This window comes from Nicotiana tabacum, chromosome 1 (genome assembly GCF_000715075.1).
Source record: "Nicotiana tabacum cultivar K326 chromosome 1, ASM71507v2, whole genome shotgun sequence".
Classification (NCBI taxonomy): domain Eukaryota; kingdom Viridiplantae; phylum Streptophyta; class Magnoliopsida; order Solanales; family Solanaceae; genus Nicotiana; species Nicotiana tabacum.
The window spans coordinates 220666206-220693726 of NC_134080.1; the positions used below are offsets into that span (position 1 = coordinate 220666206).

General features: G+C 36.6%; 3 protein-coding genes across 3 annotated transcripts; 1 reads left to right on the forward strand and 2 right to left on the reverse strand.

Annotated features, from left to right (window-relative positions):
• Window positions 1–3829: 3829 nt before the first annotated feature.
• LOC142164828 (uncharacterized) lies at window positions 3830–4918 on the reverse strand. Its single transcript, XM_075223573.1, has 3 exons — window positions 4734–4918; window positions 4283–4643; window positions 3830–3865 (listed from the first exon to the last, which is right to left on the reverse strand). The coding sequence occupies exons 1-3, from the start codon at window positions 4916–4918 to the stop codon at window positions 3830–3832; spliced, it is 582 nt and encodes a 193-aa protein (XP_075079674.1).
• A 3400-nt stretch (window positions 4919–8318) lies between these two features.
• LOC107800511 (protein LIGHT-DEPENDENT SHORT HYPOCOTYLS 10-like) lies at window positions 8319–9339 on the forward strand. The gene has a single exon (XM_016623696.2). The coding sequence runs from the start codon at window positions 8548–8550 to the stop codon at window positions 9160–9162; it is 615 nt and encodes a 204-aa protein (XP_016479182.1). The 5' UTR covers window positions 8319–8547; the 3' UTR covers window positions 9163–9339.
• Window positions 9340–19985: 10646 nt separating this feature from the next.
• Window positions 19986–21737, reverse strand: LOC107800512 (uroporphyrinogen decarboxylase 1, chloroplastic-like). The gene is made up of 2 exons (XM_075217393.1): window positions 21466–21737; window positions 19986–20409 (listed from the first exon to the last, which is right to left on the reverse strand). The coding sequence occupies exons 1-2, from the start codon at window positions 21705–21707 to the stop codon at window positions 20244–20246; spliced, it is 408 nt and encodes a 135-aa protein (XP_075073494.1). The 5' UTR covers window positions 21708–21737; the 3' UTR covers window positions 19986–20243.
• Window positions 21738–27521: the final 5784 nt, after the last annotated feature.

Here is a 27521-nt window from a genome sequence, read left to right on the forward strand (position 1 = left end):
ACTTGGGCGTATGCCCGGAATCGAATTCCGAGGTCCCGATCCCGAGAAATGAATTTTTAAAGGAAATTATTTTCTGAATTTTTTTTAAGGAAATTTGAAATGAAGTTTGATTAGAAAGAGATATTATATATGGTTTATAATATCTCCGGCGCCCGATACAGGTCTTATATATGGTTTAAGTCATTTATGTAAAGTTTGGTTGAAAACGGACGTCGTTTGATGTGATTTGGACCTAAATTGCTAAATTTGATACTTGATGAAGTTTGAGAAAAAGTTCTGGATTTTGAGGTTTGATTCATTGTTATTGAGGTTATTTTGGCGATTTGATCGCACGAATAAGTTCGTATGATGTTGTTGAGTTAGTACGTATGTTTGGTTAGGAGCCCCGAGGGCTCGAGTGTGTTTCGGATGTGTTTCGGCAAGTTTTGAACTTAGGAAAACGTTGCAGATTCATAGAAGTTGCAGGTCTCTAAAGCCAAGTCTCGCGGTCCGCGATGGAAACTTAGCGGCCACGATGGAGACTTCGCGACCGCGGTGGGATTTGTGTGGTCCGCGGTGAGCAAGGCCAAGCCTCCGCGGCCGCGCTCGATTTCTTGCGGTCCACGGTGGAGCTCCGTGATCGCAATCCTTTTTATGCGGTCCGCGGTGGAGCTCCGCGGCCGCAGTCCTTTTTATGCGGTCCGCGGAGAGGGTCTGAGAGGAGTATATTTGAACAGATTTTTCAGTTATTTTTCACTTTTCAAAACCCCAAAAACATAAGAGGCGATTTTTCAAATAACCTTTCTTATCCAAATCAATTGTAAGTCATTTTTAACTAGTTTTCTTCAATCATTAACATCTTTTAACATGATTTCAACTTCAAATCAATTATTTTCATGGGGGAAATTGGGTGTTTTGGGTAGAACCTAGGTTTTCACAAAAATGGGGATTTGGACCTCGATTTGAGGTCCGATTTCAAAATAAATTACATATTTGAGCTCGTGGGGGAATGAGTAATCGGATTTTGGTCCGAATTCGATTTTTGACTTTTTGAGGAAATCTTTATAAAACCTATTTTCATGCATTAGAATTGATTCATTTAGCATTTATTGATATCGTTAAGCAAATTGTGGCTAGATACAAGCGAGTTGGTGGTGGAAACAAGAGGTAAAGCGGTAATTGAGGCTTGAATTGTGTTCGTTGCATCGAGGTAAGTGTTTGGTCTAACCTTAGCTTGAGGGATTAGGAGTTGTGTCCTATTTGCTATTTGCTTCTTGTCGAGTACGACGTATAGGCATGGTGACGAGTATCTATACGTTGGTGCCAAGCATGACTGTGGGTCTTAGATTGTGATTTACATGATTTCGTTGTATTATTCATGCCTTGGTGAAGATTTCTAATTGTCGTATAAAGTTTGTGGAAAGAATTGTGACCTATGAACATTGAGGAGCGTTGGCTCAGTTTGTATAGCGAAATTGTGAAAGTATAAGTGACAATTGAACTTTTAGAGCTTTGGCTCGAGTTGTGAAATGAGTTGTGAAGGTATAAGCGATAATCGAACCTCTAGAGCATCGGCTCGAGTTGTGAAGTGAATTGTGAAGTAAAATTGAGAAAGAGAAGAGATCCTTATGTTGTCACCCTTGCCGGGCTATTGTTGATTTATTTGTTGTTCTCTTGCCGGGATTTAATTGGTGACTTGTTTCTCCCTTGTCAGGATTCTTATTGCAAAATTTCCTTTATTTCCTTACCCCATTGTTTGTGATTATTGTTTGGGTGAGGAAGAGAGTTAAAGCACGAAGGGTGATGTCGTGCATTGTTTGTTATTGTGAGGAAAGAGTGTAAAGCACGAAGGGTGACGTCGTGCCGCACGATGCATCATTCCGTGCCGATTTTATTGATTATATGGTAAGGAAAGAGAGCAAAAGCACGAAGGGTGATGCCGTGCACATTTTTATTATATGATTGCTTTGGTGAGGACGAGAGTAAAAGCATGAAGGGTGATGCCATGCATTTGTTGACTTCTGATTCTTTGTTGATATCCGAGTTATGTTGTTTCTCTCATTACTTGTTGTTATTTGATTTACTTCGAGGTTATAGATCCCCTTACCCTATATGCCTTGTGATTGTTGTTTGGGTGAGGAAGAGCATAAAGCACGAAGGGTGATGCCGTGTATTGTTTTGGTGAGCCACGAGATACATGAAACGGGAGTGAGTGGCACGCCTGCCACGAGATACATGAAATGAGATCGGGTTGCACGCCTAAGATGTGAAAAGAAAGTGAAATCTGCCTTTGTTTTCCTTATTCTTGTTATTGGTTGGATTTTGATTCCTTTATAGTTATCTTGATATTCAGTTTTACCTGTTTTCCCCGAAGCATGTTTCCCCTTCCCATCTTTATTTGTTTATTCTGTCTAGTCCTAGCCTCGTCATTATTTCGCCGAGGTTAGGCTAGACATTTACCAGCACATGGGGTCGGTTGTGCTGATACTACACTCTGCACTATGTGCAGATCCCGGAGCAGCTTTTGGACCGTAGTGTGGAGGCTACCTTCAGTCCACGTGGAGATCCAAGGTAGACGTGCTGGCGTCCGCAGGCCCTGACATCTCCCTCTATCTCTATTTCCTGTTTCATTTCCTTTGTTCAGAAACAGTGTATTGTATTTTCTTCAGACCTTGTATGTAGTAACTCTTAGACAGTCTGTGACACTGTGACACCAGGTTTTGGGGTATTTGAGATTTTTAAAAATTGTAATACACATAGCCTTAAGATTTATAATTGTTGACATCCTCTTATTTATTTAAAATTCCGCTTTTATTATATTATCGGCTTGTGTTTGTTAAAAGAGGCAAAAATAAAAGTGTAGCAAGTAGTTAAGGTTTGGCTTGCCTAGCTCCCTTTAGTAGACGCCATCACGACTCCCGAGGATGGAAAATTTGGGTCGTGACACTAACAAATACTCTTCTACTTTCCAGATCATATAACCTATAGCCCTTTTGTGTTTCTGAGTAACCAGTGAGAATATATTTCCTTGCCCTTGGTGCAAATTTATCTCCTCCAGGTAAATTGCTTGCAAAACAAAGGCATCCAAATACTCTTAGGTGACCTATTATTGCTGGTTTTCCATGTAGAATTTCATATGGACACTTCCCTTGTAATACTCTTGTGGGTAATTTGTTTATCAGATAGGCAGTTGTTCTTACACAGTCTTCCCAAAATCTTATTGGCATTGAGCTTTGGAATTTCAGTGCTCTTGCCATTTTCAATAAATGCCTATTCTTTTTTTTCAAATGTACCATTATGTTGAGGTGTATATGGGCATCTACTCTGATGAATGATACCCAAGGAAGTTAAAAATTCATTACACTGAGAATTAAAAAACTCAGTACCATTGTCTGATCTTAACACCTTCACAGTTATACCAAACTGAATTTGAATCATTGCAACAAAAATTCCTTATTACAACTAATACTTCATTCTTTGACTGAATCAAACACACCCAAGTATACTTACTATAGTCATCAACACTAGTAACAAAGTAGTGCTTCCTATCATATGTAAGTATTCTGTGAGGTCCCCAAACATCTAAGTGAATCAGCTGAAAAATTTCAGTAGAACTAGTACTACTAATAGGAAACTTCAACCTACATTGCTTAGATAATGGACACACTTGATAATTCTCTTGTATGTGCTTATCAACTTTATTCTGCAACCTTGGAATATGCTGCATTGACTTCATTGAAGCATGTCCTAACCTTAAGTGCCAAAGCTCCGTTTCTTTTCCTTTTCTCAGGAAAATTCCTTCTGCTACTACTGTTATATTCTTCTTAAGCAAGTACAAACTATTGTTCTCTCAACCAATCCCTATCACCATGCCATTGTAAAGATCCTGAAACATACAAAAATCAGGGAAGAATGTGACTGAGCAACAGAGATCCTTTGTGAGCTTTGATACTGACAGCAGGTTAAATTTAAAATCTGGCACATACAAGACATTTGTTACTGTCTTATTTCCTAATATGGAAGCCTCTCCTGTGTGAGTTATTTGTGCTTTACTTCCTATAGGAAGCTGCACTCCATATCTCCCTTGATCATCTGGCCTTTTAATATTGTTTAGAATATCCTTACAGTATGTAATATGATGTGTTGCTCCTATATCTATTACTCAATCATACATACCTGCATTGGATAATAGAGAGACTATATCTGCAAAGTTATTAGAGCTTTATGCAGTTGTTGTTTTTGACATCAACTTGACCAGTTGTTGGCACTGTTCTTCTGTGAAGAACTACCCTGCTCATTGTACCTGCACAATCATTGGTTTTCCTTCATCACTATTTGGACACACATTGTTAGCATAAGCCTTTCCTCCTCCAGGCTGACTCTTCTTTTTACTCTTAAAGTTAGCTGGATATCTAATTATTTTGAAGCAATTCTCCTTCAGATGCCCTTTATACCCACAATATTCACAAATGAGATCGGACCTTTTTGCTCTAAAATCCTGACCTCTCCCTGCAAACATGGTGAGTGGTTCCCTATGTGTATCAACAACACCTAAAGACCTTTGGCTTTCTTCTTGAGTGGCTATAGCATATGCTTCATTAACAGTCACAACAAGCCTTTTAGCTAATATATTACTCCTTATGTTGTCATAGCTTTCATTTAGCCTCGTAAGGAATTATAACAAACGTTGAGATCTTAGATGTTCAACTGAGGATCAAGATTCTTCACAGTCACATGAAGATAGTGGTACTAACACATCTATTTCATCCCACAAGTCCTTTATTTTAGAGAAATAGCTAGTAACAGAGTCAGTACCTTGCCTTAGAGTTGCGATGGCTGTCCAAAGGTGATAAATCCTTGTCAAGTCTGATCGATCAAACCTTTCCTGAAAATCATTCCACACTTTCCTTGCATTAGAGGCATAGATAATACTCGGCATCAATTCACTCGACACAGTGCTCCCAATCCATGACAATACGATCGCGTCATATTTTTCCTATTGCTCTGCTAATTATCCTATGTACATATTCTTCACATAAGTTTTGTCCACAAACCCTACTTTACTCGTTCCCCGGAGCGCCAACTCCATTGCCCTACTCCACAGAGCATAGTTTTCTGGCCCTGTGAGCTCGAGCGGTATTAGGACGAGTCCTGGACCATCTGAGGGCTGTAGAAACAACGGATGATTGTGATCTAGAGAAGCGACTTCGTTTCCTGCCATGGATGACTGGAACTCTGCTTCCTCGAAGCTCTTATCTCCTGAATTTCGATGAATTCACGATCGTTGCTCTAATACCATGATGAAATCAGCTGAATTCGCTCGACAATACACCATGCAATTGATTCAGAGTAAGGAATTTACAAAGAGAAGTGAGAGGAGATGAGGTGAGGTGAAGAAGATGAATGTCTGTAATTCTCATTGAAGTCACTAAAAATACATGTGAACGGGCATTTATAAGTGCCACATCTAACCACCTCTAACTAACTATCTTTTAAGGACAAAACTTTATAACTTTGACAAATAGGTCCCTCAACTTACTTTTGTGTGTAACTAGTCTATATTACAATAAACCCCGGGAATATGTCCCTTGCTTGGCATTGCGCATCACTCTCGTGCGCACGTATAGTCCAATGCTTAAGCTTGACACTTGTCTTGTGCCTAAGCACATGGCTTGTGCTTTGCCCGATTTGCATAAAACTTTAAGTGAATATTATCTTAATGATTTTATGACTATATAAAATCTAACTAATCGCAAATTTTCAAAGCAAGCAAATGATTGTTAAAAAAAAGAACTACCTGAGTTGAGATTTGGATCGGACTATTCATATTGAGACTTCCATTAAATGATAACAAAAGCATAGTCCATTTGTTCCCCCTCCTAACTGAAAAAGAAAATCAAAAAGAAAAAGAACCTCAATGAGATTTGTTTAATAGTTTTGACTTTTGATTTATAGCTAGTTCTACGAGTGGTGGACTGAAAAAATTATACTGTATGGATAGATTAATTTCTTTTTATTATGCATATATTTTATGTTAAATTCTCTTAATTTCTTTTTATGCTTACTTCTTTATATTTTAACACTCCTCGGTAAAAATCTAACTTTCTCCCTTTACCCATAATGGAGTGCAAATCTACAGGAACCAATAATAGTAGTAGTAACACATTTGAAAGAAGATAATCAAATGGGACCATGCTTTTTTTTTTTTTCCAAAATAGAAATAGCCATCGCAATTTACACATTTCAATATGATTGTCACTTTCTGAAATACTAGAAAATGATGATTTTCCTAACGTAACAAACTCTCATTTGTCTGATGTAAAAAGCCTTATTGCAGAAGCTGCTTTTATGTTACGAACGAGGGTTTTTGGGATCCTTTTAATTTTCAATTTCTAATTATACTAAGACAACTCATAGGTTGGAGTTTTCCTAAAAATCTCACTTTATTCTAATATTGTGATAGTTTACACCTATCTCCTTTTTTTACCTTTGTGTTTACCTCCCTCTTTTACCTTCTTAATTTTTACTATTTTAACTAGGAATATTCGAAGGGAGTCTTAGACCAACGGTTACACATTCAAGCCGTGGAAGCAGCCGTTAACCCTTATATTAGGGTATGCTATCTATATCGTATCCCTTGAGGTGTGATCCTTCCCCAAATCTTGCGTAAATGCATGATACCTTGTGTATCGGGCTGCCCATTAATTTCTCGGAATATATTTATACTCGTATATATCCATTTATGTAAAAAGGATGAGTCACCAACATTGAAATCAGCAGTTTTCATACTTCATATGTTGATCTACGTATTAATAATTTAAGTTATATACATTAAAAGTATAAATTTTCTTTTAAATATTAGTGTAATGTAAATGACTATATACAGCTGATTAATACTCTACTTTTCAAGTTTCATATCATGCTTACTAAGAAGAATATATATATTTATTATTGTAGATCAATCTAACCTGATAATGTAAAAATAATTATGCACTATCAGTATATAAAGCGTTATTGCATATTAATATCAATGCTAATACAAAAATGATTATCCACTGTCTCTCCTCTATTTGTTAAGCACTTAAAGCCAGCCTTTTCTAACTCAGCGTCAAGCATTCTGCATTCACATTAAGATTCACATTAAGATTTAAGTTATATATACAATCAATATTAATATTTTTCATGCTTATTAAAGTTTAACCGTTGATAATATGCTAATATTACTCTATAGTCAGGGTTGGAGTTAGCGTTCGATATACGAATTTGGCAAAATTCAATAAATTTGATCCAGATTTTGTATTTATATTAAAAATTCACTTAGAGTATATATACGTAGTTTATTCAGAAGCCAGTAATCTGTTTTTTTAGGATCTAGAACTCATAAACTCAAAATCTTTATTCCGCCCCAGCCGTTAGTACACAGAAATTAAATTCCTAGAAGTTTTTGTTTATTCACCTTAGAAAGTAATCATTTTAATTTTTATTTTCTTGTTTATTCATATAAGATTTACATATACAAGTCATTAATTGTATTCACACGGTCTGATACACGTCATTTTACTATACCTAGTAACTATAGGGTTAATTTAAAGTGCTAGGAATTTTAAAAATAGCCAAATTTATAATTGGTCGTTCAAAAATAGCCCAGTTTTAAAAGTAATCGAAATTTAGTCACTTTTCATGTAAAGATAAATCTGAGCAAAAAAACTGTTCAAAACTCGGAAAATACGCCAGTATATTATACTGGAGTTCCAGCATAAGTATGCTTGAACTCCAGCATATTATACTGGAGTTCCAGGATAAGTATGTTGGAACTCCAGCATAATATGATGGAGTTCCAGCATAAGTACACTAGAACTCCAGCATAATATACTGGAGTTCCAGCAAGTATAATTGTCCAGTATAATATACTGGAGTTTGGAGCACCGGTGCTCCAGTCTCCAGTATATTATACTGGAGTCAGCAAAGTATACCGGTCCAGCATAATATGCTGGAGTTCATACACAGGTGTACCGAACTCCAGTATATTATGCTGGACCGGTCTCTGTTGTAGCAAAATAATGGCTATTTTTCATTGACTTCGTAAACGCTGGCTATTTTTGAATGACCAGTCTGAAAACTGGCTATACCGTACTATTTTTAAAATATTCTTGATAATGATTGCACGATGCTAGCAGAATTATTAAAATAAGGAAATTCTTTTTAAAAAAGCCATACTTAATCTAATGGTACAATTAAAGAAAGAAAACAGTATGGTGAAAGAAAAAAAGAGGAGCTAAAGCACTATAATTGGACCCCATAAAATGTCCCCTCAATGCTCCCATTATTGATTTCAATTCTTCTCCACTTCGCTTCTTCTCCTCTCTCTCTTTCTCTCTCAATTTCTTTTTTTTTTTTTTTGAATCTCTAGAAAAAAAAAAGAAAAAAAATGTCACCTTAGTAGTATAAACTAGTATTAAGCTGTACCTTTCCGATCTGTATACAAGCAGTTGAGCGCGAAGTTTTCTGTGTAAAAAAGCTCGTTCTTGTCAATATAGGACTGTCATTCGTTTTGCTACCTTTCAAACTATGATGTCATCAAGTGAGAAAATAAGAGAAGTAGGAGAAGGATCATCATCAAGATCATCATCAGGTGGCGGTATTACTATAGCACCACCTGATCATCATCATCATCATCACCAGCCATCACCACTACCACCGCCACAACTGAGTCGATACGAGTCACAAAAACGTCGCGATTGGAACACTTTCGGACAATACTTGAAAAATCAAAAACCTCCGGTTCCACTATCAAACTGCAACTACAACCATGTGTTAGATTTTCTTCGATACCTCGACCAGTTTGGAAAAACTAAGGTTCACTTACATGGTTGTCTGTTTTTCGGACAACCCGACCCGCCCGGACCATGTACTTGTCCTCTTAGACAAGCATGGGGAAGTCTTGATGCTTTAATAGGAAGACTTAGAGCTGCTTATGAAGAAAATGGTGGTTTACCGGTGAGTAATCCATTTGCAAGTGGTGCAATAAGAGTTTATTTAAGAGAAATAAGAGATTCTCAAGCTAAAGCAAGAGGAATTCCTTATAAGAAAAAGAAGAAAAAGAAGATAAATATGCAAATTAAGACTAGTAAGACTGCTGTTGCTGTTGCTGGTGCTGCGACTTTTCAGTTACAATCTTCTTGATTGTTAAAAAAGGGTAAAATTTTAAGCTTTTAAAATAAGAGGGTTTTTTTTTTTTTTTTTTTTGAAGTGGCTCATATTTTTCTTATACAATTTGAAGGTACTTCATGATATGAAGGTATGTAAAAAATAGTGCTATATAAATTACGTACTCTGAATTAAGGTATTTCTCTAAGATCATTATGTGGGTAAAATGTTCATTTAGTGAGTTTGTGGCTTTGTCAGTAAATTAAACCCTAAACTAGAGTTTTGAAACCCTAAAATTACGTAGATTCTTTTGAGTTTTGAGTGAAAATTTTGATTCTTACTCCAAGACTAACTATTGGGTAGTATCAATTTGTGTTTACAAGAACTCTCTCTCTCCCCTCTCTCTCTCTAGACATGCACATATAGTGCAATATTTTATATTTGTGGGCGGGGGCGGATCTAGTATTGTAGAGTTAGGTTCATTTGAATTCATAACTTTAGTTTAAACCTAGATTTATCAGTGTAAAACTCAAGGAAATTGCAGAAAATATTGAACTATAACCCCAAAACTCAAACAAGGTTATGATTAGTGGATGAAATTAACCCGAGTCCTAAACCCATAAAATTAAAATTTTGGGTATCTTTGTGAATGCTTTTGTAAAATCTTGTCTCATTTAGGAGATTAAAGGTTATATTAATGCAGTAGAATTCCTTATTATAAAATATAAGATTGATCCTGCATGTATTAGAAAGTTGTACGTGTCTTTTGCTATACGTATTTAACAACAGATATAACATAACAATTGATCCTTTTGGAGATCTTCAAAACAAGAAACAGTCACTTTTTGCTGCATTTTTGTGCAGAGGCCTGTCTTTCCATTTTTCTACACAAAACTAGCTATATAAATCCGACCTGGGATCAGAATTTCTTAGAATATATTCTTGAATTTATTCGAGATGTGAGTAAAACTCAAATTTGAGAAGAATATAATACGGACCCTTCAATGTCATTTTCGTTCATTTTTGTACATGTTCTATAATTGAACAAGAGTGGGTTGTTGCTCTAGTGGTGATCATCCTTCACTTCCAACCAAAAGATTCTGAGTTCGAGTCACCCCAAGAGAAAGGTGGGGAGTTCTTGGAGGGAAGGAGCCGAGGGTTTATCGAAAACAGTCTCTCTACCCCAGGGTAGGAGTAAGATCTGCGTACACACTACCCTCCCAGACCCCGCTAGTAGGATTATATTGGGTTGTTGTTCTATAATTGACAATGTTATTTCTTTTGTCTATTCTAGAAGAGTTTTATTTCTGTCAATACTTTGCTCTTAATGTTGGTCATATCCTCGGTACCTTTGGGTCCATTTTTTCATGCAGTAACGGATTCAGAATATAGACGATGTGTTCTAAGTGTAAGATATATGTTATGTTAACAATTTAAGGTTTCATATAAATTAACAATGGTTCATTCTTATTATATTCTTTGGATGCTTCCAATATATTCATATTCTCTGTTGGTATCTTCGATTTAGTTTTCTAATTATTTGTCTTGCTATTACTTGCTATCAAGTCTTCTTTCACCTTCTTTAGCTGAGGGTCTATCGGAAACAGTCTCTTTATCCTTCCAGGGTAGGAGTAAGGCTGCGTACATCCTACCCTACTCAGACTCGTGAGATTACACTGGGTGGTTATTGTTGGATGCTTCCAATGGATCATAGCATTTTGATTTAATGAATGAATTGGACCTGTTTCTTGCTCAGATCACTAAATTTTACACAGTTTTTACAGTATTATATGCAATACTCTAGATCCACTACTAGAAATACAGACTTTTCCTACGGAAGAATCGGTGGGAAATCCATATGAAATTTTAATATTCCCATGACATTCCCAGGGAAGACACTAAGTGGGAATATGGCGGGTGAGAAAATAGTTTCCCAGGACATTCCTAGATAATTCCCAGGGAGTTTTCCATTGAGGGTTTCACGAAAACTTGGTGGGGTCACATAGTGTATTTTCTCACGATTTCTTGCTCAAATCACTAAATTTTACACGGTTTTTACAGTATTATATGCAATACTCTCTGGTAGTGCAGCCTTTCTAATCTTAATCTGATTAGTTAAGTTCTATGCAATAACAGTATATAAGTTCTTCACACCATGAGGTAAATTTGGCGTACAACAAAAATCTTTCATAGTAACATAGAAAATAGAGTAATAACATGTTGATTATATAAATAATTACTATATTGTGTTATAGTGTCAATTTGTTTTTGTGTCCGTGATTATAATTTAAATCCATATTTCTTTTTGCACTCTCATTCATAATAGAATATTATTATGTCACGTCATTCATAATAGTTTTTTCTTCATACCTTTATGATATTTGATGGCTATAGACCTTTGATGTGATAAGGCATTAAATGCCAGCATTATTTTTAGTTAATTAGCTAGGCCCATCCTATAAAGATATTTTTTAATTAAGCAAATCTCGTATAGAGTAAGAATATGAATAGAAAACAATTATTCTCATTATATATGTATATACCTCTATATTCTTTTGTTTGTTAAATAAACGTTTTGGTTTATTTGACTGATTTGAAGGATCATTGACATAATAGCAGAGTCAAGATTTTTACTAAGGAATATGAATTGTAATAAAAAAAAATATTATCTCGCAAGCACGGATTGAACCTACAACCTTAAGGAATTTTTGCAACCTCTTAATTTTTGGCTAAACCTACGGCTTATATCAAGGAAAGTTAACATATTGTATATAAATATATTAATTAAGAAAAAATTTAATTTATTTTTCGGTGAAAAGGTGTGCCCTAAATGAGCACATCTTGGGGTCTTGCATACCATATTGTTTTTCAAATCATGGTCTAAGAACCTTTTCATTGATTTGAGGGAGGATACATAAGAACGTCCAATTTACATAAAATAATTAAATGAACTCCTGGCTAGGAAAAAAAGAACGTTTTATGCACAAAACATCTCGTATTTATGTATGGTCCAGGAAATTAAATGTCGTACCCAAAGGTATGATGTAGACATCCTACCCTAATACAGCATTAATAGTTGCTTTCACAGCTCGAACACTTGTCTTATAGGTCCCATGAAAACAACTTTACTATTGCTCCAAGGCCCCCTTCAAACTCCCTAGATAGTAATATACAAGGGCGTATGTAGTGTATAAAATGATGGGTTCAATTGAACTCAGAATTTCGACACAGAATAAAAATTTATATATAAAAATTTATTAAAATTATAAAAAATAAAATAGATATGAATCCATAACTTTAAAACTATAACGGGTTCAATTCTAAAAACCTTATAACTTGAACTCATAGAGTTTAAATCCTAGATCCGCCTCTGGTATATATATATATATATATATATATATATATATATATATATATATATATATATATATATATCCACAAAACAACTCACATGCATTCTCAGTGCAAACAAATTAAACTAAAACATTGCATTGTTCTTGCCTTATTGCTACGTATTTGAAACACTAAACTCAAATCTTCAACCACTTGAACAAGTTGTGTGTTAATTTTACTTTATAAACATAACAATACGAGCTTCTTTCAATAAATTAAAATCAAATAAATTTTTCTCTATAAATTGTCGTGTGATATATCCACAAAACTATGTCGAAGGGAAACTTTGGAGCAACGGTAAAGTTGTCTCCGTGTGACCTATAGGTTACGAGTGCGAGCCGTTGAAGCAGTCACTAATATTTGCATCAGGTTAGGCTCTCTACATATATCAACACCCCTAGGGATGCGACCCTTCCCCGAACCCTGCCTGAATGCAAAATACTTTGTGCACCGGGCTGCCCTTTAACTTCTGTTGTTTGTATACAAGGTTCTCTCAATGAGACTCGCAACCCCCCCTCCCCCCCCCCAAAAAAAAAAAAAAAGTGGAAAAATTATTGAGAACTATATACAAAAAGCTTCAAGACATTCTAATCGTGTTAAAGAAGGTGATAATCTTAAAAATATTCTTATGGAAGTAACCATGGTTAATTTTTTAACAACCAATGATATTATGTATAATTTATCGTAGATAAACCTAGAATAAAGCAAAAAGGGAAGAGCAATATCAAATGAACTTATGGAGAAAAAGGACCTTTGCCTTGTGAATTATCAAAACAAAGCAAGAGACACAATATCTAGAGAATATTAAAAATCTATAAGAGACCCTACTGCTTTTTTCAACTTTATAGAATTTTTCAACTTTTCATTGATAGGGACGATTGACCTTAATTGTAATTAGTCTCCACTAACTAATTACTAATCTTATCTGGTAGTATCTTTTTAAGGTGGAATTTTTTTGGTTTAATTTAAGTCTTAATTAAACTTTGTTTTAGCTAAGTAAGAAATTAGAAGAGAGATTTGTGATTTCTCGACACGAATAAAATGCCTAGTTCTCACACAAGTGTGGAAACTCTCGTTAATGGCGCGCGATTCACCGGCTTAACTATACTGAAAAATCAGAAAAACTCAATTTGCGACTATTTATTGAAAATACATATCTTAGCAAGCTCGTAAGATTATGTATAGAAGTTGGTGCTTGCTTAATTTCAGAAGGTCAAGAAAGTTGATGACCTGATAATGATCGAGTTTCGTATCTTATTATTATGTCTAATTAATGAACATAAAGGGGGGCATGATAATTTACCTCTATTTGATTTTCATGATGATTGTTCTTATGCTACAAGGTATTAAAAATCATTTATCTCTAAGAATTTCTTAATCTAAAATTTAAGGATGGATATTGTATATCATGTATGTTTATGGGGATCCTCAATGTAATCATTTCTTCAACTTTTTAAAGAGATTTGGGAAACCTAAGTCACCCTTTTTGTCTCATTCCTAATTGGCATCATACTATGTTCTTTTGCCACCTTAATTCAAATCAACCTAAAATAACAACATACCTTTAACTTTTTCAAAAGGTAGAATAACGACCATGTTTACTCGGAATGTTGAGCCAAAGACTCGATGGTCTTACGGAAATAACATTTTTATCTTTATAAGGTAGGGTTTCGTTACGATTTCGGTAGATTTCCTTAATCGAGTCACTGCCTATGAGTTTTCGGCCCATGCTTCAACAGACACGCGGTCAGAGCCCTGGCTCCTCTCACATTGCTTGGGAGCTTACGGTTTCTTGTTCTATTTCACTCCCCAATGGGTTCTAACTTCTATGCAGCGGCGAAAATAAAATTTTTTCCAAAGGTGTTTAGACTTGAAAGAAGTAAAAGAATTTCCCCACAAAGGGTATATATTCGACATATATTATACACATCTTAAAATCTAATATTTTACTTATATACACAGAGTAATTTTTCGTAATACTTCGACGAAATTGACCACCCTTAGCAAAGGTGGCTTCGGCACTGATTTTGCGTACACATTATCCTCCCTAAACTTTACTTATGCAATTACACTGAGTTTGTTATTGTCTTGTGATATACCAAATGTAATTAATACTATATTTAATTCCTCAAGATCCAAACTCCTCCAACTTAGCCTAGTAATCACCCTATTTTCTTCTTCATTCTATTTTTTATGTTTTTAATCAACTTTATGTTCTTATAATCATGCTAGATGTAACCATATAATAGTGACTTGTACACGCATAGAGAAAAGTAATGAGAGGAACAAGCACTAGATTGAGGGGCCTTTTTCTTTTATATTTTGGTCAAACATATGTAAGGCATATATACATCATAATAAAAAACTTTAGACAGCAATGACGTAGAACTATTTGCTTTTTTAATGTGATATCGAAACCTATTAATTCAGATTCGCATCACAAACAGTCATAAGGGATAAAACATTGTAAAAATTGCACGGGGCGTCCTATTTGGTCGCCCCCATTTAACTTATACCCATTTTTTTAAAAAGTTTTAACCTGTACCCAATTTTTAAACAACTTCAGCCCATTTCTCCTCCTTCGTTTTCTTCTTCTTCTTCTATTAACAACTGAAAGGCACTATGATTAATTCTCTAATATTACCACCATTCCATATGTTTGACCAATTAGGCTCAAACTTCCCAGCCTTACTTCAAATTTATCGTCGAGAAGGATACTGCTAGCTTGAACATCTCTTCAACCAGAAAATACAGAATATAATTAGCTTGGTATAGAACTTTACAATAACTTGAACTTAATAATGGTTCTGTTACAGAGAAAAATCGTGTATATCATCATTTGAGGAGAAAATCAAGAATGCGAAAAAGTGAAAGAAACAAATACATATGAACAAGGGGAGGATTACACTCATGGTGTAAATAGGCTAAAACTTCAGCTCTAGAGTTGAAGTTCGCCAGTTACAATCAAAAACTTCAGTTACAAACAAAAACTTCAGCTCTAGAGCTGAAGTTCGACAGTTACAAAACAAAAACCTCAGCTCCGCCAGTTACAAAAATAAAAATTTCAGCAATTACAAACAAAAACTTCAGCAAATAGAGAACAAAAGTTCAGCTACTATGCTTAAGTTCAGCAATTACAAACAAAAACTTCAGCACACTTGCTACTTCAGTCCCGTCTACTAGAATGCTGAAGTTTTGCGTGATTACCTTTGCTACTTCAGCCCCGTATGCTGAAATTACGCGAAAAAGTGGGTACGCTTGCAATTTTTTTTGCAAAGCAGGCACAAATTAAAATGTGACCCAAAAAACGGGTATAGATGCAAATGCCCCTAAAACACTTCATATCAAGCGCTCATATATGAGATCGAGATCTAGTTAACGTGGAGGATCGGGGTTCCAACGGTGAAAACTAACTCACACCAAAAATTTACACCAAACTTATAGATATATGATATGTGTTTGTACCTAAATTTCTATCACTTAAGTATGATTGATTAATACATATTCTCACTTCGTTAAATCACATAACCACGGTAAGTTGAATTAGTTTGCTGAATGCAGGTTAGTATTCATTCCCCTTGCTGGTCATACATCACTTTGCTTTGTTGAATAGTTATGATTTTAATGCTATGTGACTGGTTACAAAAAATTATACATTATAGGTAAAACAAAATTAATTAAGTAAATAATGACAGAGATAAAATTATTGTTAAATTTTAGCCCAAGAGAACATCAATTTCTCCATATATCATGTACTGTCACATCTTTGATAGCTTTAATTCTAATTAAAAGAAAAGGTTAACTACGATGCTATAGAGTATTGACATTAAAACAATACTCTAATAGCAAAGATTAATAGGTCAGAATAGGAGTTGAAAAAAAGTGAGGGGAAAAAAAAGGTCTCACTAAGTCGCTGTTACAAAAGGCGAGCTATTTCTAATTAATTAAATTCTTCATCTTTTTTTTTTTCCTTTCCTCGCAAGATCAGTATAGTGGGGCCCACGTATTGGCAAGTTCCTTATAGAACAATTAATCCAAATAGTCGTTCACCCAATCACTTAAATTAAAAATAGCTGGTAGACGTATAATATATATAATTTATGTATTATGTGTATACAGGGACTCCTATTTATATTTTCCCGTCCAAAGGATTCTTCACTTCGACGAAAGAGAAAGTAATTTTTTAAACTTTCTCTCTCTCATTTTCTTGTAATTCACATCTCATCTCCTAATTTCTTGCTTCAGCTTCCACACCACAGATGCAATGAGAGGTGGATCTAGGATTTGAAGGTGACGGGTGTCATAATTTCCTTTAATGTATACCTTGTAATTATACATGTAGTCTATTTCTCTCTCCCCTGTGACTTTTCTCTCTCCCTGACATTTCTTTCTCTGCGATGCTCGGCCCTAACGACTACTTAACAACCGGCGACCAACACAGTCGTTGGCGACCACTCCCCCCAAGGTAAGTCTCCTCTCTCTCATCCCCATCTCTATCACATCCTCATCTCTCTCACATCCTCATCTCTCTTCCTCGTCTTGTTCTTCTTCCCCCCTTACTGCCAGCGTGACGCTGCGATGCCCTTCTCCCCCTACTCTGTCCGGTTGTCCTCTCTCTTCCTAGTTCTTTGAAATATCTCCTTTCGTCCCCGTCTACTCCTCTCCCTTTCTTTCCTTCTTCTTTCCTCTTCTTTGTACTTGTGTGTTAGACCAAGTATCCCCCCTCTTTTTCTCTTGTTTTTCTCTTCTTTGCTTTTGTTGGGGCTCCACCGGTGGTAGCGGAAGCACCACCTTTTTTTGGTTCTTGGGTTTGTTGTGTTTTTCAGGTAATACGTGGTGGCTATTGGAGACGAGCGAGGAGCGGGCGCGCAAACATAGGAGGGCTGCTAGGGCGAGTAGTAGTAAGAGGCAGTGAAAAGTTGGACGTGAACGAGCCATGTGTCGCAACAACGTCGTGTACACCAAGACAACTTTTAGGTTCTATTCCCGGGAGTTGGTACCTCCTGCTTTCCTATTCTCCTAGAGGCTAAAGGTGTGTCGGTTGTTTACATTAGGGCGATTAAATACATGTATGGTGGAGCTAAGACTCGGATTAGGACAATGGAAGGCGACTCTGAGCATTTTTCGGTTGTTATGGGGTTACACCAAGGATCTGCGCTCAGCCCATTCTTATTCGCTCTAGTGATGGATGCACTGACACACCATATTCAAGGAGAGGTGCCATGGTGTAAGTTATTCGTTGATGACATTGTTCTGATCGACGAGAGTTGAGTGGCATTAACGAGAGGCATGAGGTTTGGAGACTTGCCCTTGAGTCTAAGGGTTTCAAGTTAAGCATGACGAAGACGGAATATCTTGAGTGCAAGTTTAGTGCCGAGCCGAGGGAAGCGGGCATGGACGTGAGGCTTGGATCGCAGGTCATTTCCAAGAGAGGCAGTTTCAAGTACCTTGGGTCAGTTATCCAGGGGGGTGGGGAGATTGACAAGGATGTCACACACCGTATAGGGGTGGGGTAGATGAAATGGAGGTTAGCATCTGGAGTCTTGTGTGACAAGAAAGTGCCTCCGCTACTCAAAGGTAAGTTTTATAGAGCGGTGATTAGGCCAGTCATATTGTATGGGGTTGAGTGTTGGCCGGTTAAGAACTCACATACCCAGAAGATGAAAGTAGCAGAAATGAAGTTGTTGAAGTGGATGTGCGGGCACATTAGGATGAATAAGATTAGGAATGAAAGTATTCGGGAGAAGGTGGGCGTGGCTCCTATTGATGACAAGATGCGGGAAGCGAGGCTCAGATGGTTCGGGCACGTATAGAGGAGGAGCTTGGATGCCTCAGTTAGGAGGTGCAAGCAGTTGGCGATGGTGGGTACGAGGAGAGGTAGATGGCTGCCTAAGAAGTATTGGGGAGAGGTGATCAGGTGGGATATGGCGAGGCTTCAAATCTCCGAGGACATGACACTCGATAGGAAGTTGTGAAAGTCGACCATTAAGGTTGTGAGTTAGGAGGTAGTTGAGCATATTTAGTCTACCAGTGTGAGGCTAGAATGATAGGATTTAGTTTTAGACTGCTAGTGGTCAGTGTTGTGTTTACACTACTCTTCCGTTTTTATAGTGTCGGGCCTTATTTACTGGTTATTATTTCTGTTTTCCATCTATTCATTGGTTCTTGTGATGTTGTTATTATTTACATGATTTTTTGTTGATGGTACTGATATATTGTCTCTTTTCGTCTTTTCGTCTTCTTGAGCCTAGGGTCTATCGGAAACAACTTGTCTACCTCATCGGGGTAGAGGTAAGGTCTACGTACACATCACCCTCTCCAGACTCCACTTGTGGGATTATACTAGGTCGTTGTTGTTGTTGTTGTTTTTGTTGTATTATATATATAACTATGTATAATCAATGTGTAATCTATATATATTGTTAGAAAAAGTAAACAATGAATATGACCGACTATTTGTGTAAAGATACCTTTCTTATACGATGTATAGTGCAATAACTTTTTTTTTTTTTTTTTTGTAAGAGCATAAAAAAGTAAGATTCAATTTTGCATAGTCGTGAGTTTTAGAAAAAAAAAAAACATCCTTTAACTGTACCTAAAACGGAAGGTACATCCTTATGTTAGCACGTTTAACAAAAAATATCCTTAAAATATTTAAGAAGTTGAAAATTCTTAAAATTTATTTACATAGTGATATCAACAGTTGAAATACATGTAAAGTGGTACGACTCTACTCTGTCATAATTCTTGACATCAGCTGATTGAAAAAGCGCATTCTAGTCGCAGCAAAACCAAATCATTTTGAATTTGGGAAAATAACACTATATAACTTAGTGCATAGTATAGCGTAAGTACATATATTATATATATATATATATATATATATATATATATATATATATATATATATATATATATATATACACACATTTTGTATGTTATATACAAAAATTATACAAATTTTATAAACTTTTTCGGCTACCAAATTTAAATTATTTCTGGTGCGGACTAAAAATGAAAAAAAACCCTAAATTGGCAACTTATTTGACAAGTCCGATAGTAGCCCATCGAACTGCACTTGAACGCTCATTTTGTAGCGAGCGAGCTACAAGCACCTACTCCTATCAAAATGAAAAAGGAGCGAGCGGAACAAGCCCAAATCAATTGAATGGAGATGGAGCTCTACAATGTTTGAACTTCCAAAACCTCTATCATACGTGAAGCCAATGAGTGCCTCCGTGGAAGCATTATAGTTAGTTAAAAGAATAAAAAAGGACAGTCTGATGTACTAAGCTTCCGCTATGCGCAGAATCCGGGAAAAAGTCGGACCACAAGGGTCTATTGTACACTGTCTTACCCTACATTTCTTCAAGAGGCTATTTTCATCGCTCGAACCCGTGACCTCCTGATCACATGACAGCAACTTTACCAGTTACGCCAAGGCTCCCCTTCTAAAGAATAGAGAATGATGGAATATGTTTAATACATCAAATTTGCTCAATTAATTCAAGAATAAGATTATTTACCAATGCTAGTTTATTGACAAGCATTAGTCTCTTCCCTCCCAACTTAAAGAACCTAAGGTGAAGCACTGAACCAGCATCCTAGCAAAGCTACAAAATTACCAAAAGACTGCTCTTTGCATATCTGCTTAGAATCATATGGAATTGACAAGTTATTGGTACAACAAGGCTTCCACAGTCTGCTCAATAAAGTTGCTGTCTTCAAGCTGCAACTGTATTTGCCTCGGATATACGATCCTCGACCTTGTCAAAATTGAAGCTCTTAGCAACATCAAAGAAGTGCGCAACAGCTTCTTCTGGCGTACCAACGAGCACACCGTGGCCAAGATTGAGGATATGACCCCTTGTCCCTGCACTCTTCACAACCCTGCCCAAGAAAACTAGTCAGATTTCTTCCAGGAACCAGAAAACTTGAGATATTGAATTCAAAACCAACCACCTCCCTCCTATGAATGATTAAACTAAGAACAATACTTTTCTCAACAACAACAACATACCCAGTATTATCACACACACACACACACACACACACACACACACACACACACACACACACACACACATATATATATATATATATATATATATATATATATATATATATATATATATATATATATATTTTTTTTTTTTTTTTTTTTTTTTTTTTGATAACCGATAAATCCCCGAGGGTCAATGACGCATGGTGCGAAACTCGGTGGATAATGAGCCTGCCACTATATCCTTAACCAATTAATACTAGGCTTTTGTTTTGACAAGATTCAAACCCGTGATGTGCGCCTAATCTACATATCACCCGTTGCGCTCTCATTACTAGACCAAAGCCCTGCGGGCCATTCAACACCGCAGATTAATATCATCTTTTTTAAATCATCCTAATTAACATGCAGTTCTAGACATGTCGTACAAGTAAAATAGTCTTTAGCTATTACCCATAGGGTATGTATACATGAGAGTAATCATAACTGTTAATGCGCTTAGCACAGTCATGCAAGTATCTGTACTGAAGTCAAAGATCTTCAGCAACAATATGGCACCACTTTTAACCAAGTAGCAGTTGGTCATGCTCATGCACATAAATGAATCAATCAATTATTACAAAACGTGTAAGCATTCTTTTTATCCGTTCAGAAAGGTGTCATCTTTTCTAAAAGCCCAACCTACTATCTTCAAAAGTCAAATTATCATTTAGTATTGGAACTTGAAGTTACATTTTTATGCCCTTTTCATGTTGTCCAGCTATTACCTTAACCTATCTATAATAAACTCAAATATCATAACTCATTCAGACTTTGTTTTCTCAACTTCCATCAGTCACTTGGACTAGAGGAAGCATAATTTTTGGAGATCTTACTTCCAAATTAAGTTCTGAACTTGTTAAATAAGCAATGACTACAGTTTAAGGTTCAGTTATGCAACAAACCTTTCGATTTCATCTGTCAGTGCAGGAAGAGGACAAAATAAGCTAGCGGGGTCAACATTCCCCTGTATACCGATATCAGCTCCCAGTCGCTTCCTTCCATCTGCCATATCCACTGTCCAGTCAAGTCCAATTACATCAACTCCAGTTTCTTTCATCCGCTCAAGAAGTCCACCATTTCCATTAATGTAGAGAACAAGTGGTGTTTGCGGGCACTTTCGTTTAATTGTAGCTACTATCTGCATTCAAAACTCTGAGAGGTGTTCAAAAAGGAAGCAGAATGAAAGAGATTTTACATAATGAGTAATAAAGCAATGACATTCCGACACAACCAACGGACTGTTAAAGAACTCAAAGAATCCTCCTCTAATCCACACATCCTCCATGATATGTTATACTTATGGCCATATTTATGAACCTTATTTCCGAGTCTAATCCACCAAATACTTTAAGGGGTCGTTTGGTTCAAGGGATTATAGCTTCGTTAGGTAATTTGGAACTTAGGAGTGAGTCCGGAATATTTTTGTGATGACCGGTGTAGAATTAAGCTTGAATTGGCAAAGTTAGTATTTTGGCGAATTCCGGTTGATAGGTGAGATTTTGATCCGAGGGTCGGAATAGAATTCCGAGAGTTGTTGTAGCTTCGTTATGTCATTTTTGACTTGTCTTCAAAATTTGAGGTCATTCGGACGTGGTTTGGTTGGGCTTTTGATCAAAAATGGAATTTGGAAGTTCTTGAGATTCATAGGCTTGAATCCGATGATGATTTGATGTTTTGATGTTATTTTGGGTGTTCCGAAGGTTGGGACAAGTTTGAATGATATTGTAGGACATGTTGATATAATTGGTAAAGGTCCCGAGGGCCTCGGGTGGATTTCGGAAGGTTAACGGAATGGAATTCGGACCCAAAAAGAAAAGAAAAAGTTGCGGTAATTTCTGCTGCTAAGCTGTCTTTGGACAGCAAATGTGCAGTTGTGGAGCGTACTTCGGAGGCCTATATCTTTTGATCTACAAGTAATTTTGAGATGATTCAAAAACAAAAGTTGTAGAACTTCGTGTTTAGTTTCCAGAAAGCTAAGGAAATCGTAATTGGGACATCTGTAGAGAAAGTTATGATCGATTGAAGATGACTGGTAGAGCAGTTTCTCCAGAATTTTCTGATTTCATGGAGCCGATTTTAAAAGCTCATATCTCGGAATATATAAAGAGTTATATAGTTACAACCTATCAACTTAAAGATTTTCAAGTCTAGTTTCTAAATCTTCAAACCGTTTGTAATTTGGATGTTTATACAAGACGTTATGGGTGTTTAAACAGAAGGTGTCCGACAAGGAAAAATTTTAATAGGATGTACAACTTGTATAGAACAAGTGCAAGGTACAACTCGACGAAGCACAGGCAGATTCTTTAAACACGGATTTGGCTTATTGTTTTCATTTCTTTCATTTGGCTTGGATGATTTTGGAGAGAATTTAAAGGGGGATTTTATCAAGCATCAAAGGTGAGTTGTTTCTACTTATTTCCAAGTTAAATACAAGATTATATGTGAATTAGAACATGAAAATCAGTAGAAAAGTGGGGTTTTAGGGCTTGTGTTTTTAAGATTTTCTAGGGTCGATTTGAAGGGTCAAACGAACTCCGATTTTTGTGTTCTTTATATGTACAGACTCGTGAGAAGACGAAGAACATTTTGGTATAAAAATTTCTGAGTTTTGAGAGGTGGGACCGGGGCTCGGGTTTTGTCAAATTCGTGAATTTTGATATTTTTCGATTACTTTCGATTGGGTATTGTCCCTTTAGCATAATGCGACATATTCGTTGTAATTTTGGGCAGATTCGACGCACGTGGAGGCCAATTCGAGGAGCAAAGGCGTCGCGAGCTAAAGAAGTAGCCGGTTTGAGGTGAGTAATTGATGTAAATGATGTCCTGAGGGTTTGAAACCCCGGAATTTCACATCGTAACGCTATATTGAGGTGACTTGCACGCTGGATAACGGGCGTGGGGTAGAGCACCATTAGGGATTGTGACTTGGTCCGTCCCGAGAGATGTTTTTACTGTGTTTTCTACTTGAACTAAATTGAAAATCATCCTTACTTGGATTTAATTGTTACATTTGGGTTTCTTGCCAATTATTTGAATCCTTCAGGGATTGACATCACTGTTTTCGCATACATGCATATCATTTGATCTCAGTCCAAGGTTTTAAATACTGTTTTGCAAACTCAGCCATCTTTCTAAGATTTGAAAACTTAAATGATATTTCTAATTGATATTTCGGGCTGAGAACTACTGTTTTACAAATGCCCAAAGGGCTTATTATGATTTCTGGACTGAGCATGGATCGGGCTGCACGCCGCAGTAGTGATTTGAAACAGTGGTAATAATGACACTGTATGATGTGACTTGAAATAGTGGTAACAATGGCACTGTATGATATAAATTGGTCAGGTAACAATGACTGACCAGGACTTGATTGATGCCACGAGATGGCTTGTTATTGCGCTTGGGCTGTAGGAGCCCCTCCGGAGTCTGTACACACCCCAGTGAGCGCCGTCGACAATAAATAAATATGGATGGCTCGGGCTGCACGCCGCAGTGGGTACTAGAGGGTACCATCATATACATTGCATTGCACTCATACATTTATTCCTCATCTGCATTATCCGCCATAATAATTATGTGCTCTTATTTCATTGACTGATTGCTTCATAGTGTTCTGAGCCTGAGGGGCTGATACTGTTCTGAGATACTGGGCCCGAGGGGCTGATACTGTTCTGAGATACTGAGCCCGAGGGGCTGATACTGTTATGAGATACTGAGCTCGAGGGGCTGATACTGTTCTGAGATACTGAGCCCGATGGGCTGATACTGTTCTGATATACTGAGCCCGAGGGGCAGATTTCTACGTATTATTTTGATACTGAGCCCGAGGGGCAGATTTCTACTTGTTGTTTTGATATTGAGCCCGAGAGGCAGATTTCTACTCGTCATTTTACTGCCAAATTACCTATTTTTTCTGGTTTAAAAGAAATTTCACATGATGTTTCACTGAATTGTTATTCTAAATGATTTTACTGCTTCTGTATAGAGTGTTGTGTGCCTTAACGTGTTTTCTTATTACTCACTGGGTCGGAGTACTCACAGGTATTCCTGAGGCATAGAGCGAGTTTTCTGCTGTTCAGTTTTCATCGGAGTTATCGAGGTAGCTGCATGGCGTTCGCAGACCCGTTTTCTCCCTTATCTTCTGTATTTATGATATCTTCAGATGTCGTTCCTAATTCCATACTTTGTAGAATTTTAGTAAACTCTGTAGTAGCTCATGACTTGTGACACCCCAGTTAGGGCTGAGTTGGGTTGGATTTCCGTATTTTATCTATACTTTCTGCTATTGGATATTATTAAACCATGTTTATACTATAATTGTATTAATTAATTATCTTAAAAGGATGAATTGGGTTGGATGGTTGGCCTTGTCTTCATGAGAGGCGCCATCACGACCAGGTTCAGGAATTGGGTCGTGACAGTAATAGATGGTCGAACATCTCGAATTTAACATGTGCTTCCAAACACCTTAGGTTCCACAAGAAATAATGACTTGTTTGGAAAAAGAACAATATAAATCATATTACCACCTAGTACAGTAGATAGCATGTGATTAATCAACAAGCAAGTTGTAGAGAGCGCATCAACCTAGAACTGTTTAGGAACTTTCATTTGGAGCAAAAGTGCCCGAGCTGTCTCAAGTAGATGCATATTCTTCTCTCCATTTTGAGAGGGTGTATAAACACATGAAAACTGATGTAGTACTCCATGTTGTCTCATGTAGGACTGAAATAACTTTGACATGTATTCTTTAGCGTTATCACTCTTTAGAATTTGCACCGAAGCATTGAATTGATTTTTTATTTCAGCACAGAAGGCAAAAAAGTAAGTAAACACTTCAAAGCGACTCGTCATAAAGTAAATCCAAGTCATTCGGGAAAAATTATCTACAAAAGTAACAAAATATTTATGTCGAGTTTTAGAAACAACAGGACATGTCCCTAAACATCAGGATTAACTAACTCAAAAGCTGAATCAGCTCGCTTGTTAATCCTTGGACCTAACGAGATGCGATGATGTTTTGCAAATCGACATGACTCACAATCCAATGAAGAAATATTCTGAAACTGAGGACAGAACTTCTTCAACAAAGGTAAAGGGGGATGCCCCAATCGACAATGTGCTTCAAAAGGAGATACGACACTGGAGCATGCAATAGACTATGGCTCCCATTCATCAAGGATATAGAGATCACCAAATACATATCATTTACCAATAATCTGCTTCGTCATAAGATCAAGAAACAAACAATGATTGGGAGAGAACGCTACACAACAATTATGGTCTCTAGTGATTTTGCTAACAGAAATCAAATTAAAGGCCAATTTTTGTAGACTTAATACATATGATAGGGTAATAGAGGAAGTTGGTTTAACAATCCCAGATCCAGCACTGCTAAAAGTTATTCCATCAGCTACAGTAGCTGAAGAGAGAGCTTTGTAAGATCGAAATCTAGAAAAAAATATTTGGATTACCTGTCATGTAATTTGTGGCACCTGAGTCAATCACCATTTATTTAAAGAGGTGATAAGACATGTCTTATCTGACCCGACAAAAGCAGTAACTGAAGAAAATTCCTTAATTGATTTATGATATTGAAGGAACTCAAAAAATTCATCCGAAACCAAGATTGTTGGACTAGGAGTTATATCATTATTTCCTCCTGGCTTACTGTTTATAGTCATTCTATTTCCAACTAATAAAACTCACTGTATCAAAATGAGTGATGGAGAATCCAGCAGAAAGTCCCAAACAGACTATATTCGAAAGCAAAAACTAGACAATACTTATAAAAGACAGTAGCCAACACAATCAAAAACCTGAGAATAGCCAAACTCAAAGTTGCACTCAAAAAAAATGATTTTTTTGAAATCTAACCAAGCTTCATATAGCCCAAGAGACAATATCAAATCACAAATTGGTGAGCAACAATCCAATTCACTGTTGTACTTGTAGCAAAACTCAACCAATTCCCAGAATCAAATGAACAATCAGCAAATAATAAAGAATTCTCGAGCCTGACCAAAAAGAATGTTCACAGATTCTTGCTTCAAGGCTTTTCTTCTCCAAAATGTGATCCAATCACCACATGACCACCACAATTTAACCGAAACTTCGAGGCAAAGCCATAATGGGAAGCCAAACCAAGATTGGTCCACGAACGCGCCTCCACACACAGCTTAAACAAAAGTATCTCCGGCAGTTTCATCAGCGCGTGAGAGGCATGTGCTTCTCCTCCAACCACCAGATTTTGGGGTTTTGTAGATCGGGGGGGGGGGGGGGGGTTCTTATACAAACCCGACAAAGCAGGATACGCTACTCTGATACCATGTGCAAAAATGGCAAGAATAATTTGTGTTCTCATTCCAAGAGGTAAGAAATATAAATACATGTACATCAGGTGCTAACTAAGGAAAGAAATAAAAGAGATTACTACAAATATGATATTTATGCACACCACTAAGAAAGTGTCTACATTCATTCTATAATAAGTGTCTAGATTCATTCTATAACACATTTGTCCCAAAAGTGATTATATTCATGAATCCATGGATAATATGGTTACCCATATTATCTTCCGGTTAACCCGTTTTTTATTTGTATTAAATATGGGTCGGGTCGGATAATTTATCCATTTTTTCATTACCCGTTTTTGACCCGTCTCATATCCGACCCGACCCACCCGTTTGTCACCCCTAGCCAGCATTAATGGCTGCAACAACAGAGAGATAATATTTACAAGTTTTGTAAGCAGTCACTACTGCTTGCATTAGGGCATCATACTCCTTGGGGTGAAGCCCTTCCTTCAATCCTGCATAAACGCAGAATATCTTGTGTACCGAGCTGCCTTTTTATTTTAATTAAAATGCTAATAAAAATACTAATAATGAACTTGTTACAACAGATTAAATTACAAGTTTTATACATCGTTCTTTTCAATGAGGGGTGTATATAA